The 18,899-nt window shown below is 36.4% G+C and overlaps 1 protein-coding gene across 3 annotated transcripts in view; it reads right to left on the bottom strand.

Moving 5' to 3' along the window:
- PCCA (propionyl-CoA carboxylase subunit alpha) overlaps positions 1–18,899 on the bottom strand; it is a 458,728-nt gene that overhangs the window by 62,163 nt on the left and 377,666 nt on the right. For all 3 annotated transcript variants that reach the window (XM_045821758.1, XM_045821760.1, XM_045821759.1), the window contains one exon: positions 9,865–9,918. In XM_045821758.1, the coding sequence (XP_045677714.1) occupies positions 9,865–9,918 (54 nt within the window). The remainder of the gene's footprint in view (positions 1–9,864; positions 9,919–18,899) is intronic.

Raw genomic sequence — 18,899 nt, 5'->3', positions numbered from 1 at the left:
TCTATTATCACTCTTTTTTTTTAGAGAGAGAGGGGAAGGGAGGGAGCAAGAGAGGGAGAGAAACATCAATGTGTGGTTGCCTCTCTCACACCTCCAAATGGGGACCTGGCCTGCAACCCAGGCATGTGCCCTGACTGGGAATGGAACTGACAACCCTTTAGTTTGCGGGCTGGTGCTCAATCCACTGAGCCATACCACCTAGGGCTTATTATCACTCTTATCATTAATATTTTTATATCCTTAGTTGACAGTGAACTCACTGCTGGCAGAGATATTATTTTCCTTCAAATTGCCAGAACTCAATGACTAACATATTATAGACGATCAATCTATTGTAAAACGCAAGACTATCACCTTACATGTAGTAAGATGCAATGTACATGTAAGATGTAAGGTAAGATATAATGTAAGACAACTACCAATGTATGTTAGGCTTTATGCTCATTAAAGAAACACAATGTCTAATAAGATATGAAATGCAGAATCTCAATCATAGAGCTATCCCCTACAGTCTATACTTTACCTACTGGTAATAGTTTTTCTATCAGAAAATGAAAAAGAATAAAAAGCTAACTGACCTATAATTTTCTCTGCTACCACCTCATCCTGTGCATAACCCATCTTTGAACTAACCCATGTACTCGTGATACTGGTTTGTCTGCATTTACCCAGAGCCAGTATGTTTTCTAAGGGCAGAGACCAAGACACAGTCATCTATCATACTTCCAAATATGTAGTGGAGCCAGCAGTCAAGATTTCTTTTAAATTTTCAAGATGCATTATATATGAGATATTAATAATTGCACTTTCATATTATGCACAGCATACAAATTTCAAAAGACTAGAAAGTAATTTATTATATCCCCAAATCTGTTATGTTGGTTACATGGTACACAGAACACATTACCATTAAAATAACATTCAAGATTAAGATTGCATTTTAAAGCCCATTTCATAATATCTTATTTTACCCCAAATGGCTGAAATTTTGCATATTTGGGGGATATAGGATAAGATGTTTCAGAGTGGCTTTTTTCTTAGCATTATAAAATGTATCTGAAGGACAGAGAGACTTCATCCATCCTTGACAAACTGACTAGCCTGTGATCACCACCTACTTACTTTCTATGGCTGGATGGGTAAGGGTCAGGGATAAGGAGAGGTGGACCCAGTGGGGAGTGAGCCCTGTGTATATGGGATGAAAGTGGCCATTGATGAAGGATCTGGGGTCTTATGGCAGACACTCCCCATCTTCCTCTCCGTTCCTCATCCAAAGAAATCAGGACCAGTGCAGGCTGGGTTTGGTGGGCAAGTCCCAAGGTCAATTCAGTCAGATGATCTGCTAATGGGTAGGCACATATGGAAAGCCCAAACCTACACCAGCAGGACTCAGTGTGGCTGCAAAGGCAAGAAATTCCAATAAGCCATTATGTCACTCTTACAACCCCACTAATACAGAGAAAGGAATGGGACAGAGTAGGGAGAAAAATGCAAATGAACATTAGAGATGAGTCAGACATGGAAATAGAGAGAATGTTTACAGACTTTAAGGTATAGAATCCTGAGGTTCTTTGGAGGTTTATTTTTGGAAAACAATAATAACCAAATATGCATGATATCATTTACTTCTCAAAAGAGTACTAATAAAGAGAAACAATGATAACAAACCTAGTTCTTTTCATTTTCTAATTATTTGGATTTCAAACAAATGGGAGCTTAACTCTATTAAAATTCAATATCCAAAAGTGAAGTAGAACTTTTTGATGATGTTTCTATGTCTATAAATATGAATGATGCAGAATTTGGGTCCTATGATATCAGATGACAAGATACAGCCCAAGCTTCAGCTCTTGCTAATTAAACGAATCAATTAAGAGATTACAGTTGCAACTGTGTAGCTGCTGTTCTTTAGTAGCAATAACAACTCCACGGGGAGGTCTTTTACTACATTAAAATGCTGTCCTCCACAACTCCATCTGATATTATTAGAAACAGTTATTTGTGTCTTGCTGTCATATTAGTAGCAAAGGCAAATTATGGAAATATGCAGACCAGAATGGTCCCAGTATGAGATCAGGTTGGGTTTTCAGCCTCCAAGGGAACAATTGCTGAAATTCCAAAGTTCCCCAAAGTTCTTTAATGGAACTGATAAATCTATCAGCACAGCATCCATTTAGAAACTAGGTAAGGGTCACATATTTACATACTTTCCTGCTAGGTTGATACAATTCAACTAGATGAATTATCATATTAAGTTTACCCTCCTGAGTTAAATTGATGGAGTTCAAAATTGTTTTCGATGGTGGTCATTAATCGCCGTTACTTCATAAATGCTTACTTTGAAATCTAATTGTGCTAGTGTATCAAGGGTCATATTAATAGCATTCTTAATGCTAAATCTTTATAAAACATGTTTATTCTACTGACATTATCACTCAAGCTTTCTAGGCTAATAAGAAATTAAATATATTTATTATCAATAAAAACTTAATTTAAAATGTACAATTTGAGATTTAAATTAGCTTTAAGAACTTCAGCATGATTTGGTTTCATTAAGATCTCTGGCTAAGCTTCAAAGACATATAATTTGATAGTTCCTCAAGGAGTCCTTGGGTAAATACCAATAGTACAGCTATGAAGAAGCTGTTCAATGTAGTCTAAACTTATTTTCTTTTGGGGGCAATATGCATTGTTTCTACAAGAAAAAAAAGAGTCTTACTAATAAAATGTCCTATTTTTTCACAAGGGAAAAAGACAAGAGTCTTATGGACATGTGCTTGCCCTAACAGTACCGTGCTTTAAAAATAATGGTTCTTTAAAAATTAAATATAAACAATGATTACAATAAAAAATTTGAAATAAAGTGTGAACTTTTGTATTCTTAAAATAATAACAAAATATTCACTCTTATTGTGAAGCATAGTTCAAGTAAGGCATTCTGGTTAAGTAAAACACTGGACCTCCTCCATTTCTGTGTGTGTGAGCTTATATTATACCATCTGATGCACACAAACTCACAGCTTCACCAAAAGCATGGAAACAAAATGAAATAAAACTCAACTTACATTTGAAATAGACATCAATCTGAGAAAATTCTGAAAAACGTAGCTTACCAACTAAGAGTATATTATGAACCAAATGTTTGTGTCCCGCAAATTCGTATGTTATAGCCCCACACCCCATGTGATGGTATTTGGAGGTGGGACCTTTGGGATGTGATTAGGTTTAAATGAGGTCACGAGAGTGGGGACCTCATGGTGGGATTATTGCTGTTATAAAAGAGAAAGACAGACTAATCTCTCTCTCTCCCTCCCTCTCTCTCCCTCCCTCTCTCTCCCTCCCTCTCTCTCCCTCCCTCTCTCTCCCTCCCTCTCTCTCCCTCCCTCCCTCTCCCTCCCTCTCCCTCTCTCTCTCTCTCTCTCTCTCTCTCTCTCTCTCTCTCTCTCTCTCTCTCTCTCAGATAATAGCTACAAGATGGCCAACTGCAGGCTAGGAAGACAGCGCTCACCAAAAAATCTGATGTCTGTTGTTGAAACCACCTGGTCTATGATATTTTGTCATAGCATCCCAAGCTAAGATAGGTGTACTCAGCAGTTACTACAAAGAGTTCCCTGGATTACACAGTAAAGCAATTTGTTTTTAAGGCACTCTGATGGTTAAAATCTTGACTTAAAGTCAGACCCTGGTTTTGCATTCTAATCCTACCAGTTATTAGCACAGAATAGTCATTTAACCTCTCTGTGCTCAGTACTGTCCTCCAAAATTTAGGCACAGGCTTCATCAGCATTTCAGCATGTTTTGACTATAGACTACATACTAACACCAATCGCATAGGTGATGATAAAATACCTTGAAAAATAAATGAAAGTACTCAAATCAGGTACATTATTATATACTTATTATGTACTTAATAAGGTATGTTATTACATACTTATCAAGGAAGAATGCTCTATTTATCAAATATATTTTTAAGTAAATTGGCTGAGTTACTTTTTTAACTTTCATACATATCAAATATGCTTTTATGCCTATACAGTGTGTGCACTAGATTAAATAGTGTCACTGAAAAATTCATGTCCACTCAGAATTTCAGAATGGGACCTCTGTTGGAAATAGTGCCTTCACAAATGTAATTAGTTAACACTACCTGATAATTTTACATAAAGTTCAAAGAGCATAACAGAAAGGAGAGATCAAATTTTTTTAATGTAATGAAATTTGTTTAATTGGAAATGAAAATAACAAACTGACATTTCTAAAAGTTCAGTGCGAGTAAAAAGGAATGAAATTAAATTTGTATCTTCTCTAAGCTAAACAGTAACATTTTTTAACTTTATTGGTACAACAAAAGTACCTCTTTTAGATTATATTTAAACAATTTTTTTGAACACCAAAGGGCATGTTTTTTCATATTCAAAAGCCTCAACTTACATAGAAAATTCTACAAGGATTCTCACAAAGACAAATGTGTATTTGGGAAGTCTTCCTTTACCATGGATGTGCTACTGCTATTCCTGATCTGTGAGTCTTGGAATCTGCATCTGTATAGATAATTTGGACTAAACCAGTGCATGCTAGCTAGAAATCACTCTATATTTGTTGTAATGGTTGCAGTATCTCAAAACCTTTTCTTTCCCTCTCCCATACTGATATAATATTACTAATAAAGCATTCAGAAAAAAATGCACTGTAACAAACTACATTGGCCATCCAAATTGTTGTGTTGTAGAATTTTAGAGTAATTACTCTAGAAATTGACATCCCTTCTCTATATACATCATATAAATAAAATGGACACAGACCCTCTTTGGGATTTGTTAGTAAGTAATCCATCATTTACTAGGGGAGAAGGTAGTGTCAGATATATAAAATTCTCCTTTCCACTTTCCTTTTCTACAGGTGACATTTTATTGGGTGTTTAGGTGGTGTATGTATGTGTGTGTGATTTTAATAGTATGTTTCAGGTGACTGAAGTGAGGTGGAATATATACATACATGTATATTTTTCTTCTAATATGTTTTTAGTGCCTGAAGTGGATGAAAGGGAATAAAGAGCATTTGCTGATAAGATGAGCATTGAGCTGAGAGCTGAGAAATGTGAGTACCCTTCTTTGCTCTTTTACCAACTAGACACGAAACCTTGGGTAAAACAAGTTTTCTTTTTCTTTTCAGTATCAAATCCCCCAAGTTATCTTTTCTGATGCATAGTTTCCTTCTCTGAGGAAGAAGGATTAATCTCTAAGATCCCAAAATTCCCTAAACTTTTCTTTTCCTTCATTTGTTTCTATATTTGCCTTCTTCACATTTCCTTTTTACATCTAATACTTTGGTCCTGTGTTTTGCAATTTCATTTATTCATTTGACAAATATGTATTCAATGCTTACAATATACTAAAGCCCTGTTCTGAGTGCTAGGTATAGAGTAACAAACAAAGCAGACAAAAAGCCCTATGTTAATTGAGCTTATTTTATTCAAGTAGGAAAGATAGGCAATAAGGAAATTTTAAAAAGTAAAATACACTGGAGTATATCAAATAGTTGTAACTACTAAAAAAGAATAAAGTGGAGGAAAGGGAAAATAAAATGAGGGAGAGGGTGGTCATAACTTCAGAGTATGACTAGGAGGAGGTGGCTGATGTATAAAGGCTTGAAGAAAGGAAGAGAATCTACTATGTAGACATCTGAGGGCAGATAGTCCTGACAGAGGGAAGGCAAAGGAGGAGACCCTGAAGCATGTGCATGAGGCTGCTACAATAATTTGGATAAGAGATGATGAAGGCAGTGGAGGTGGTATAAGAGAGGCATGAATCAAGAAAATTACGAAGTTTTAAAACATATCAACAATTTATATGGAGCCCATAAACAACCCCAAATAGCCGCAGCAATTTTGAAAACGAAGAACAAAGTAGGAAGGATCACAATACCTGACATCAAGCTGTATCACAAGGCCACTGTAATCATAACAGCCTGGTGCTGGCATCAGAACAGACACATGGACCAATGGAACAGAATAGAGAGCCCAGGAATAAACCCAAGTCTCTATGGTCAATTAATATTTCACAAAGCAGGGAGAAGCATAAAATGTGGTAAAAATAGCCTCTTCAACAAATGGCTTTGGGAGATCTGGACAGCTACGTGCAAAAAAAATGAAACTTGATCACAAACTTACACTGTATACAAAAATAAATTCAAAATGACTGACTGAGTGAATAAAAGACTTAAATATAAATTGTGACACCATAGAAAGTCCTAGAGGAAAACATCAGCAGGAAAATCTCAGATATTCTACACAGCAATATTTTCACCAATATGTCCTCTAGAACAAGGGACATAAAGGAAAAAAATAAATAAATGGGATCTCATCAAAATGAAAAGCTTCTGCATGGCTAAAGAAAACAGCATTACAATAAAAAGAGAACCAACTGTATGGGAAAACATATTAGTCAGTGATACCTCGGACAAGGGTTTGATCTGCAAATATATAAAGAACTCACATGAGTCCACTCCAGGAAGACAAACAACCCAATTAAAAAATGGGCAAAGGATTTGAACAGACACTTCTCCAAGAAGAACATACAGAGGGCCCAGATACATATGAAAAGATGCTTAGCATCACTAGCCATCAGAGAGATGCAAATTAAAGCGGTGAGATACCACTTCACACTGGTTAGAGTGGCCATCATAAACAAATCAACAAACAAGTGTTGGACAGGATGTGGAGAGAAAGGAACCCTAGTGCACTGTTAGTAGGAATGCAGACTGTTGCATCCACTGTGGAAAACAGTATAGAATTTCCTCAGAAAACTAAAAATGGAAATGCTGTTGACCTGGCACATTTGGCCTGGCACAAATGCTTTCGATTCCCAGTCAAGGCACATACATGGGTTGCAGGACAAGTTGCCAGTGGGGGGCCACATGAGAGGCAACCACGCAATGATATTTCTCTCCCTCTCTTCCTCCCTTCCCCTCTCTCTAGAAATAAATAAATAAAATCTTAAAAAAAAAAAGAACAAACTGACAGTAACGAGGGGATAATGCCAGGGGATAATGGAGGGAGGGATAATGTGGGGACAAGGGTTAAGGGTTTTCAGGAACATCTATAAAGGTAGGGATGGCTAGGGTTGGGGGGAGTGGTGGGGGAAAATGGAGACAACTGTACTTGAACAACAATAAAAAATTAAAAGCCATTAAAAAGAAATTTACAATGTTTTAGTTCAAGTTGGCATTTTCTGAGAAAAACACTGCAGGAGAAACTGTTCATTTTGTTTGTTTGCCTGTTTGTTTATGCAGGTTATAGCTACCAAGAAGTCAGTTTTCAATACACTAACACTGAGTAATCTATTAGAATCCAAGGAGAGAGACCAAGTAGCAGAAACAGCTTAAGAGCACTTTCTAGCATGAGCACTAAGGTATAGGAAAATCACCACATAATATAATTCTACATAACCATTAAAAAGAATAACATAGGCCTGGCCAGGGTCACTTGTTTGGGCAGCATCCTGCAGACCAAAAGATTGCCAATTCGATTCCCAGTCAGAGCACATGCCTGACTTGAGGGTTCAGTCCCCAGTTGGGGCTCATGCAAGAGGCAACCATTTGATGTTCCTCTCCCTCTCTTTCTCCCTCCCTTCCCCTCTCTCTAGAATCAATAAAAGAAAATAATGTTTTAAAAAGAAACCAATCCTGTAAAAAATGACATAGATATTTTTATGTAATGACCTGGGAAAATGCACATGATTTATTGTTGCATAAAAAATTGTGTAATTCTATTTCTGGAAGAATATGTCTACTGTTAATAACTTAAATACTGGTACCTCTAGGAAATAGGATGTATACTTCTGTGAAGGCTAATTGTATATTTTAACTTGGCCAGGCCACAATACCCAGATATTTGGCAAAACATTATGTTAAATGTTACTATGAAGGTATTCTTTTTTCTTTTTTTCAATATTTATTTATTTTATTTTTAGAGAAGGAGGGGAGGGAGAAAGAGAGAGAGGGAGAAGCATGATTGTGCAGTTGCTGGGGGCTGTGGCCTGCAACCCAGGCATGTGCCTCGCCTGGGAATCAAACCTGCAATACTTTGGTTCACAGCCCACGCTCAATCCACTGAGCTATGCCAGCCAGGGTGAAGGTATTCTTTAGATGAGATTAACATTTAAATCAGTAAACTGAGTAAAGCAGATTACCCTCCATAATATGAGTGGGCCTCACTCAACCATTTGAAGAAAAAGTACTGAGCTCTCAAGAAAAGAGGAATCCTGTAAGCACACTGTCTTTGAACTTGAACTGCAACTCTTCCCTGGCCCGCCCTGAAAGATTTTGCATTTGGACCCACAATTCCTCAAAATCAACAATTTTTCTCCTCCTTCCATCCCTCGCCCCCTGCCCCACCTCACCTACACACATCCTACTGGTTCTGTTTCTCTGGAGAACCCTTACTATTATTACTAATACAATTTCTTAAGACATATGTTTAAATAATATCTAAATTTCCCATTGAAAAAGTATGTATTACTTTTTTAATCAGAAAAACAAGAATAACCACAAGTCTTAGGTGTAACGCTTAAAAGTTATAATTCACAGAACAAGAGTATATACATATACTACTGTACATAAACTTAACTATATCTCTATGCATAAACTATAAATTCTCATTATTATTAATATCCTTCCTACCTGAATGGCTGCAGAAACCACTGCTTTTTTGATCCAAGCCACAGACCTGTCCTCTGATATCTTCAATAAACTCATAGACCCCCAAAACCAGTGTAAATTTATAGCCTGAACAAGGTACCCACGGCACATGAACAGACATCTTAAAGATTATAAATGATACCTAGTAAATGAATACATGGAGAAATATTCATATACAAGAGCAAAAAAACAGACATGGTAATTAAAATAAAGAACCTTTTTAACAGTAAAATTATTTAAAAAACTATAACTAATATAATTATTAATATGTAAAGTTATAAAAAATAGGAACTATAAAGGAAATTTCTTTTCACCAGATAAAGTTAGATATTTTGAAAATTATAATACTAGTGAGAATGCTAAGTGATATCCTACTATATGAGTGGCTTTCAGAAGAGGTATAAAATAATTGGCAACATGTATATTAACCCATAAAGTTATGTATGGTTTTGATTCAATTTAGAAGAAAATCTATCTTATAAAGTTTTGAAAATATCTTATACATATTTGAAAATAATTTAAAATGTCAAAATAAGTGAAATACATGAAGTTGTTCATTATAACATCAATCATAACGGCAAAAAAGAGAGGCAACTTAAATACCTAAGAGAGGAATTCAGGAAAAGTAAACTATGTCATATCTACTTATCAGATTGTTAAATACAGCTTCATTAAAACAATGCTGATATTTTATAGCAATGTGCAAAATGATTAATATGATCATAAGTAAAAAAATCAAGATACAAAATTATGATTTAATTTCATTAGAAATGTGGACTTCACAGGACCTAATAAAGATAGAAAGCTGAGCAAAAATCCCTACCAAAGTCACTATTTTTAAAAGAACTTTCATATAATACATATGTTCTTATTTTTATTATGAAAACAGGGAGAAAATATCCAGTAGCAGAAAGCACTTGAAATACTCAACAAACTCAAATATTTTTTAGAACTATTTTCTCTCTAATTAGAAATTGCTAAAAAGTATTCTATTATGGAAACTTTAACACTTTAAAGAACCCATCTTTTATACAAAGTCATCTCATTTAATAACCAAATAAAATCATGATGAAACCAAGTTCAAACACATGGGCTAAAAGTAGTTGAACCTTTTTTTTTCTATGAAAGTTAGGAGAATATAGTAGGTAACATTTCTTTGATACTTACCACTGTACCAAGAAATTGAATGCTCATGTTTCCACCTGCTTCTCGTGAAAGACACTGGGGAAAAAAAGAGGGATAAAATGAATTTGCAATTTGGCCAATAAACACGAAAACTGTTCAATTTCACAAATAAATAAATGTTAATTATAATCATAAAAAATTAATCCAGTTCTACACAAAAATGTGTTCATGAATGTTCATAACATTTCTTTTTTTAACATATTTTATTGATTATGCTACAGTTGTTCCACTTTCACCCCTTCACTCCCCTCCACCCTGCACACCCCTCCCACCCACATTCCCCCCTTTAGTTCATGTCCATGTGTCATAAGTTCTTTAGTTTCTACATTTCCCATGCTATTCTTGCCCTCCCTGTCTATTTTCCACCTACCATCTATGCTACTTATTCTCTGCACCTTTTTCCCCTCTCACCTCCTTCCACTCCCCTGTTGATAACCCTCCATGTGATCTCCATTCCTGTGGTTCTGTTCATGTTCTAGTTGTTTGCTTAGTTTGTTTTTTTGTTTTAGATATGGTTGTTAATAATTGTGAGTTTGCTTTCATTTTATTGTACATGTTTTTTATCTTCATTTTCTTAGATAAGTTCCTTTAAAATTTCATATAATAAGGCCTTGGTGATGAAGAACTCCTTTAACTTGACCTTATCTGGGAAGCACTTTATCTGCTCTTCCATTCTAAATGAAAGCTTTGCTGGATAGAGCAATCTTGGATGTAGGTCCTTGCCTTTCATGACTTGGAATACTTCTTTCCAGCCCCTTCTTGCCTGCAAGGTCTCTTTTGAGAAATCAGCTGACAGTCTGATGGGAACTCCTTTGTAGATATCTCTTAACTCTCCTTTACTCTTGCTGCTTCTAGGATTCTCTCCATCATTTTAATCTTGGGTAATGCAATTATGATGTGCCTTGGTGTCTTCCTCCTTGGGTCCAACTTCTTTGAGACTCTCTGAGCTTCCTGGACTTCCTGGAAGTCTATCTCCTTTGCCAGATTGGGGAAGTTCTCCTTTATTATTTGTTCAGATAACTTTTCCACTTGTTGCTCTTCCTCTTCCCCTCCTGGTACCCCTATAATTCGGATGTTGGAATGTTTAAAGATGTCCTGGAGTTCCTAAGCCTCTCCTCATTTTTTGAATTCTTGTTTCTTCATTTTTTTTTCTCTTTGGTTATTTCTTTCTTCCTTCTGGTCCACTCCATTGATTTGAGTCCCAGTTTTCTTCCCATCACTGTTGGTTTCCTGTACATTTTCCTTTATTTCACTTAGCATAGCCTTCATTTTTTTCATCTAATTTGCAACCCAATTCAACCAAGTCTGTGAGCATCCTGATTACCAGTGCTTTGAACTGTGCATCTGATAGGTTAGCTATCTCTTTATCACTTAGTTGTATCTGTTCTTCTGTTTGAGCCAATTTTTTTTTTGTCTTGTAGCACCTGTTATGTATTGATGGGCAGAGCCTTAGGTGTTCACCTGGGTGGGGTAACCCAGTTGCGGGATTGTGATGCTGTATGTGGGGGATGGGTCCAAGAGGGAACAATCTGGCATTTGCTGTGCTTTCTGTCAGATTTCAGTCCCTTCAGCCATTTCCCACAAGCAAATTGGGCCCTTCTGGTGCTGATTCCCGTATAGGTGGGCTTGTATACATTCTGGGACCATGTGGGTCTCTCCAGCAAACTCTCCTGTGAGGCTGGGAGTATCCCCCTGCACCTCAACCCCCACAGGTGTTTTCAATTGGTGTCTTGAGGCTTTATTTCCCCGAGCTAGAGCCCTAGGTTGCTCAGTCTGTCTCACTCCCCAGTTTCGCCTGGTTTATCTGTGCACGAATGTGTGATCACCTGGTCAGCCAGCCGCCTTGTATGCCTCCCTGGGTTTGCCTGCTGCCACCCCGTACCCGGGATCTGCCAGCAGTGGCCTGCATGCCCAGAGTCCGCCTGCTGCCATCTTGCACACCTGGGGTCCGTCAACTGCTGCCTTGCGCGCTCAAGGTCCACAAGCCACCACTTTTTTTTGCTGTAACCCCTCTCCACCTGGCTGCCCAACTCCACCACTCCTACTGGTCTGTATGAATGTGTCTATTTTCACTCCTTGGTTGTCGGGCTTCCATACAGTTCAATTTTCTGTCAGTCCTAGTTGTTTTTTTGTTTCTAAATTTTTGTTGTCCTTCTGTTGGTTGTGCAAGGAGGCACAGTGTGTCCACCTATGCTTCCATCTTGGCCAGAAGTATCATAATATTATTTCTAACAGTAAAATAACTCATGTCCATCAACCAATAAATGGATAAACAAAATATCAATAGGATATTATTTGGCCATAAAAAGAGTGAAGTACTGCTACACACTACAACAGAGGTCAGTAGCAAAGAACCACATACACATATGATGTGGTTTTAACATGAAATGTCCAGAATAGGTAACTCCACAGAAGCAGGAAACAGACTGGTGCATTTTGGTTGTTCTTTCCTGAACACTCTCAGCCACCCCAAAGACTTCCAGGTCAACAATAACTTTGGCCTCAGCTAGCACAGGTTGCAGGTTTTCCCTTAGTCTATTGCCTAAGAACACACCAAATATCACATCTTTTCACTACTGTAGATTATTTTATACCACTTTGTCAAGGAAGTATTGGAAGAAATTTTTGATGACCCAAGGAATTAGAGGGAGGGAGGAGTGAAAATTGGAGCTTCATGCACTTATTGGCATTTAAGAAGAAAAGTAATTAATATATACATAAATTGTGGTATGGTCTACTAAAAAAAATGCTTCTAATGCTACAGCAGGAGGCCAAGTGGCAGAGATTGCCACTGTGAAGTCTAGAATGGTTAGAAAAAGTAGATCCATATACGCATTAGATAAGGTTATCCAGGAAAGAGAAGATATCCTTAAGGCTTCTTTGAACTTCTCAAGAAAAAGCCAGACCTAGTGCTTCTGTACAAAACATCTTTGGAAAAATCATCTGACAAAAGTTCAAGTGACCTATACCTTGGTTCCTAAGAAATAGATTCAGGAAATTGTTCTTTGCAATGTCTCATGTGGAAGATTATGTCAGATCGAAACTTGAGAAATAAGCCCACACTGAAGCAAGGAAGAAACGCTTAGGAAAAATTTCTTCAGGAAAAATTTCCACATCTTTTTGAAATCCAGAAATCAACACTTGTCTAGTATGTCTGAACTCTTAATTTACCTTTGTTTTTTTGGATAATAGTTTGTGTACAAAGTAAATGTAATGGGGGATATCTGTAATAATGTCAACAATTAAAAAAGAAACCTTTGCAATAAAAAGGTAAATACATATGTTAAGTGATTTATAAAAAAAATGTGTCTTCACTCAAATGACTATTTACTTATCAACTGATATAAGTGTTAATATGCCATGCAAATTCTGGAAGTGGCCATGCTTCTAAAAAACTTTAAAAAATATCAGATATAAAGTAAAAATTAAATTCCATTTTATTAAAAAAGAAGGAAAAAGGGAAGGGAGGAAGATATTGAAAGATTGATTGCTTGAAGGTTGCATGCAGGAAGGAGAGTTGTTAGGGAATGGGGATTGACTGCTAATTAGTATAAGGTTTCTTTTTGGGGTGTGAAAATGTTTCAAAATTTATTGTGGCAATGATTGCACAACTCTGTGAAGAGACAATGGACACCAATTTATACACTTTGGATGAACTGTATGGTATGTGAATTATATCTCAATAAAGTTGTTTTTTGAATTTATGTTTACTAGAAATGAATGACTGAAAGTAAATTATACTTATTTCAAATAATTCTCACCTATAAAATTGCTCTACTTATTCTTAATCTGTTCTTCAAAACTCTTTCTTTCTAGTGCTTATCAGAGAGGGCCCAGGGCTTCAAAGACTTTGGGAATAAATAAAGCAGTTCTACTTAAGTAGCTATGAATTTTTTTAAGTGCCCAGACATAGCCCTGTAGAAAGTGTTAGTGGCCTTCCCTCAAAAGCAAGCCTATTTTTATTTCTTTTAAGGAAGTGGAGATTTACTAACTCTAATCTTTATGATTACTTAAGTCACAGAACCCAGGGTAAACCTCTAGAATTCAGGCTGAGTCCCTGGTTCCTTGACTGAGGGAGGTTAGATCAATAAGAAGGAAAGTAGCTCAATGCACAATGATACCTATATGTTTGCCCCTACCAGAAAATATTGCCAAGTTGACTTGACACAATAGTAATCTAACTAGCATACTCAAGGTGTTGTATTAGTGTAGAAAGCTCAAAATCAGTATTTTTATCCATTCATTCCACTTGTAAGAATTTCTCCTAAGAAAAAAGTCATAAGCAGGCAAAAAAATATAGCCAGATATGTTATCATAGTGTAATTTATAGAATCTAAAAATTTCAAGCAATCTAAATAAGAAACAAAAGAAACTGGTTGAATTAATTTATGGTATATTTATGTAGCCATTTAAAAACTTAGAAACATTAAACATGTTTATATTTCTGATTGCAAAAAGAAAGAACAAAACAGTATATTCAGACTGAATATTGTTTTAAAATTTTATAGTTTACATAAAATTCTAACACAAATAATGCACATAAAACATTTAACTGTTGTTTCTGAGTAGAAGATATTAGTTGAACTTTCTTTTTGCCTTATCATATTTCTATTCTTCTATATGGATATGTATAACTTAATAATGGGAAAAGAGAAATAGTGCAGAATGGAATAAAATAGGTTCTTTCCCTCAGTGTCCTAAGGGATTAAGAATTGAGTCTTGAGTCCCAGGTTCTAATACTGTCACTTCTACTTTAGTCATCCATCCATCCATGTATTGAGCACTACTAACAGAATTATGATTTACCCTCAAGGAGGTTAAAGAAAAGTATAGGATTCTAAAATAAATTATAATTCAATATGATAAATCTGTAGTACAAAATGTACAGTCTTATAGGATAAGAGGCCAGACCAACAAGTGCCAGAAAGGTTAAGGAAGACTTACAGACAGTAGAGCTGGTTATTAAAAAATGAGCAGGAATTCTCCAAAATGGAAGGGAAAGAGAAAATTTTGGTCTGATAAAAGTTTATAAAAATTTCAGATTAAGAAATAACATGGCAAGTTTATGGAATAGTGAGTAGTTCAGAGATAGGTTTAGTTGATGCAGGGAAGTGGCAGAAAGGAAACTGAGAAGGAATTACAGAGCTACCATATTTTTTGGACTGTAAGACACACTGGACCATAAGACACACCTAGGTTTTAGAGGAAAATAGGAAAAAAAATTTTGAAGCAAAAAATGTGGTAAAATATTTAATAACCTGTGACCCTGCTCCACCGTTGCCCCCGCACAGTGAGCCAGGTAAGCTACATTCAGACTATAAGATGCACCCCCTTTTCCTCCCAAATTTTAAGGGGAGTGCGTCTTATAGTCCAAAAAATGTGGTACTTCACATCTTGCACAGAGTTCACACTTTACGAAGTCTTTGTACTTAAGAACTAGAGAGTAGCATGTTGATGTTTCAGAAGATCAATGGTCTGAGGCAAGGTTGAAGATATGCAGAAATAGGTAGGGACTTGGCTGGGAGGCCTAGGAAGATGTCACTGCAATCATTTAGGTCAGAGTATACAAGAGCAAACTGAACGCAAAAGAAGTAAGCCTTTTTCATTCATAGGAAATTAGAATTTGAAGGCAAAGAGATCTGAAAAGTCTACATTTTGTTTTACTTATAAGAAACTAAAGGTACAGGAATGTAAAAAGCAATGGAAGAATAAGAGCCCCAACCCAAGCATTTTGACTTGCCCAGGATGGAATATATCTACAATGTCTTATTCTAGATCATCAATTAAATGATGAGTTAAGGACAAAAACCATTTCTTACACTTCCTCCTTAATCCCAATAGTACTGCAGAAAATGAAACATAAAACCAATATCCCCCCAAAATTCTGATGTCTATTCATACTATGAAAAATATGAGGGACCTATATAGCTCTCAATCTTCAATTGTCTAGCCAAAGTTTTTACTGGGTAGTATTAGAGGTGGAGCTGTCAAGAAATGAAGAAAAGAGGTGATGTAAAATTATTTAGATTGTGGATCAGCAGTCTAATAGCATACAGACTTCTACAGACTAAGACTAGTGAGGAAAACATTCAGAGCATCCCTATTACTGCCAGACCAAGGCACATCTCAGCCTGTGGCAGAAAAGAGGAGCCACAGGATCCAGCTCACATCTGGCAGTAGAGAATCAGCACAATTAATCACCTCTGTTGTAGAGGAACAGTCTTAATCATAAGTTCTTCAGAATTAGAAATTTTCTGATTGTAGCTATTGGATTCTGGGAAGATGGCAGTGGTGGCAATTTCTGAATCTTCCCCAGAAACACTGTAAAGGCCTAGTAGCAACAAACTTCCCTGGCACTCCAGTTGGTGTCTATAAATATCATTTCCCACTCAAAAAATGGCTGATTTCAGGTCTGGGGCAAAAGAAGGCTGCTACAATTTGCCATATCAGACAGTTAAAGGAGCTTTCAAAGACTTGGGTCATGCCAATGGACTCAGAAGCCAACTTGAAGAATTACCTGTGGGCCACCATTGGACAGTTTGATCAGCAGTAAGAATGATAACTGCTGTGGATTAAAGCATATCAAGTATGTTCAAACCCATGAGTGCAAAGTGGATACCCAAAACAAAAACAAAATAACATCCTAATGTAATCACTTTGGGAAATATTAGGGAACCAATTCTATTTTAAGAACTGGTAAGTAAAAGGAAAGGATCAAGCATTGACCTTATCCTTCTCATGAAAACTGCACTCCTGGGTCAGCCAAGATGTAGTTAGACAGTTTCTCTTTTAAAATCATTCCAAGTAATATATTTAAAAATTTGGCAAAATTAAAACATCTTCATTTTGTAAACTTTAATAAATTTAATGACCCAAGACTTCATCATCAGTAGAGTGATGATCACAGTCATGTGCCTCTTATGGAGCACACCATATCACTTAGGACTCAGTCTTACTAAAGATAATGGTATATGGATCTGATTATACCTTGAAACTCAAATATTCATGTACAGAAGACAGCAAAGGAATAACAGGTTAAAGTGTGTCTTTGGGATGCACCAGCGAAATTCTGACCATGGAAAACTACAAGACAATTTGATCTAATTTCTTCAACAAATAAATTCCACAGACATTTCCCTCAATCTGCTATCCTATTTCTTCTTCTCCTTTAAAGCAAGACTCTTTGAAAAGTTGTCTACCTACATGGCCTCCACTTTGTCACTTTCCATTCTCCTTTGAGTGAGCCCATTCCTAGCTGACTTTCATCCTCACTAATCATCTGTAACCATTCTTGTCAAGGTAACTTAAAATTTCCACCTTCTCCTATCTATCCATCCATTTTTTCCTCACCTTATTCATCAACACTAGATATAGTTGATGATTCCTTTCCCAAATCTTTTTTTCACTGGCTTCAAGCATACCACACACTCTTGGTTTTTCTCTTACCTCCTCGGCAGCTCTTTCTTAGCCTCTGGTGCTGGTTTCAAGTCTTCATTCAATTTCTAACCACTAAAGTGCTCCAGGACCCAGTGCTCAGCTCTCTTCTCTTTTCCATCTACATTTTTCTCCTGTAATCTTATCCAGATCCATTAATCGCCCCAACCCCTACATATTCACCTAAAAAACAACTTCACTGAAGTATAATGGATGTACAACTCCCCCACATTCCATTTAAAGTATAGAATTCAATGATTTCTAACACTTGTAAAAAAAAATACCACAACTAGATACAAAAACATATCCATCACATCCAAAAGGTTCTTCCTGCCTTTTTACAATCCAACCTTAGTCCCTGCCTCCAAGCAACCACTGATGTGCTATCTAATAAATGAGTTCATCTTCCCCAAACAGACACTCATTTGTTCTAGCACCATTAGTTTAAGAAAATTTCCCACTGAATTCTTTAGCACACTTGCCAAAATATCAACTGACCATCTACATCTGGATCTGTTTCTAGACTCTGTTGTGTTCTACTGATCTACATGTCTATCTCCCAATGCCACACTCTTTTTCTTTTTAAAGATTTTATTTATTTATTTTTCGAGAGAGGGGAAGGGAGGGAGAAAGTGAAGGAGAGTAACACCAATGTATGAGAGAATCTGGACTGGTTGCCTCTTGCACACCCCCAAACAAGGACTTGGCCCACAAGCCAAGCATGTGCCCTGACCAGGAATCAAAACAGCGGCCTTTTGGTTTGCAGAATGGCACTCAACCAACTGAGCCACATCAGTCAGGGCCCAACACCACACCGTCTTGATACTTCTATTTCATAGTTTTGAAATCAGATTGTATAAATCCTCCAACTTTGTAATTTTTTCATAAAACTCCTTCGGCTCTTAAGATTTTTCAAGTAACAGAATTTTTTGGTAGTAAAAACCAAAATTTTCTATTTTAATTACTTTTAAGTATAAAGTTCAGTCATGGTAAGTATATTTACATTTCTGTGAAACAAATCTCAAAAAGTTTTCCATCTTGCAATCTGAAATGTTATGTCCATTAAACAACATCTCCCCTTTCCCTGCTCCTCCCAGTCCCTGGTAACTACTATTATACTTTTGGCTTCTATGAATTTGACTACTTTAGATATCTTATGTAAGGGGACTCATACAGTATTTGTCTTATTCTGTCTGACATATTTCACTTGGCATAATGTCAAAGTTTATCTATGGTTGTAGCATTTGACAGAATTTCTCTCCTTTTTCAGATTGGATAGCATTCCATTTTATGTATATACCACAGTTTGTTTATCTACTCATCATATGGCTGTACCATTTTTTTTGAGGAACCCTCATACTATTTTTCCATACCAGTTGTACCAGTTTACAATTCTTCCAACAGTGCACAAAGGTTCCAATTTTTCTATGTTCTTACCAATACTTGTTATTTTCTGTTTATTTGGTAGTAGCCCTCCTAATGGATATGAGGTGGTATCTCATTGTGGTTTTGATTTGCACTTCTCAGATAATTAGCATGTTAAGCATCTTTTTATGTGCTTGTTGCCCATTTGTACACGATTA

The sequence above is a fragment of the Phyllostomus hastatus genome, unplaced genomic scaffold (genome assembly GCF_019186645.2).
Source record: "Phyllostomus hastatus isolate PE091 unplaced genomic scaffold, TTU_PhHast_1.1 phas_scaffold_46, whole genome shotgun sequence".
NCBI lineage: Eukaryota > Metazoa > Chordata > Mammalia > Chiroptera > Phyllostomidae > Phyllostomus > Phyllostomus hastatus.
The sequence above is the reverse complement of the archived record's forward strand: the minus strand, read 5'-3'. Positions and strand labels throughout refer to the sequence as shown.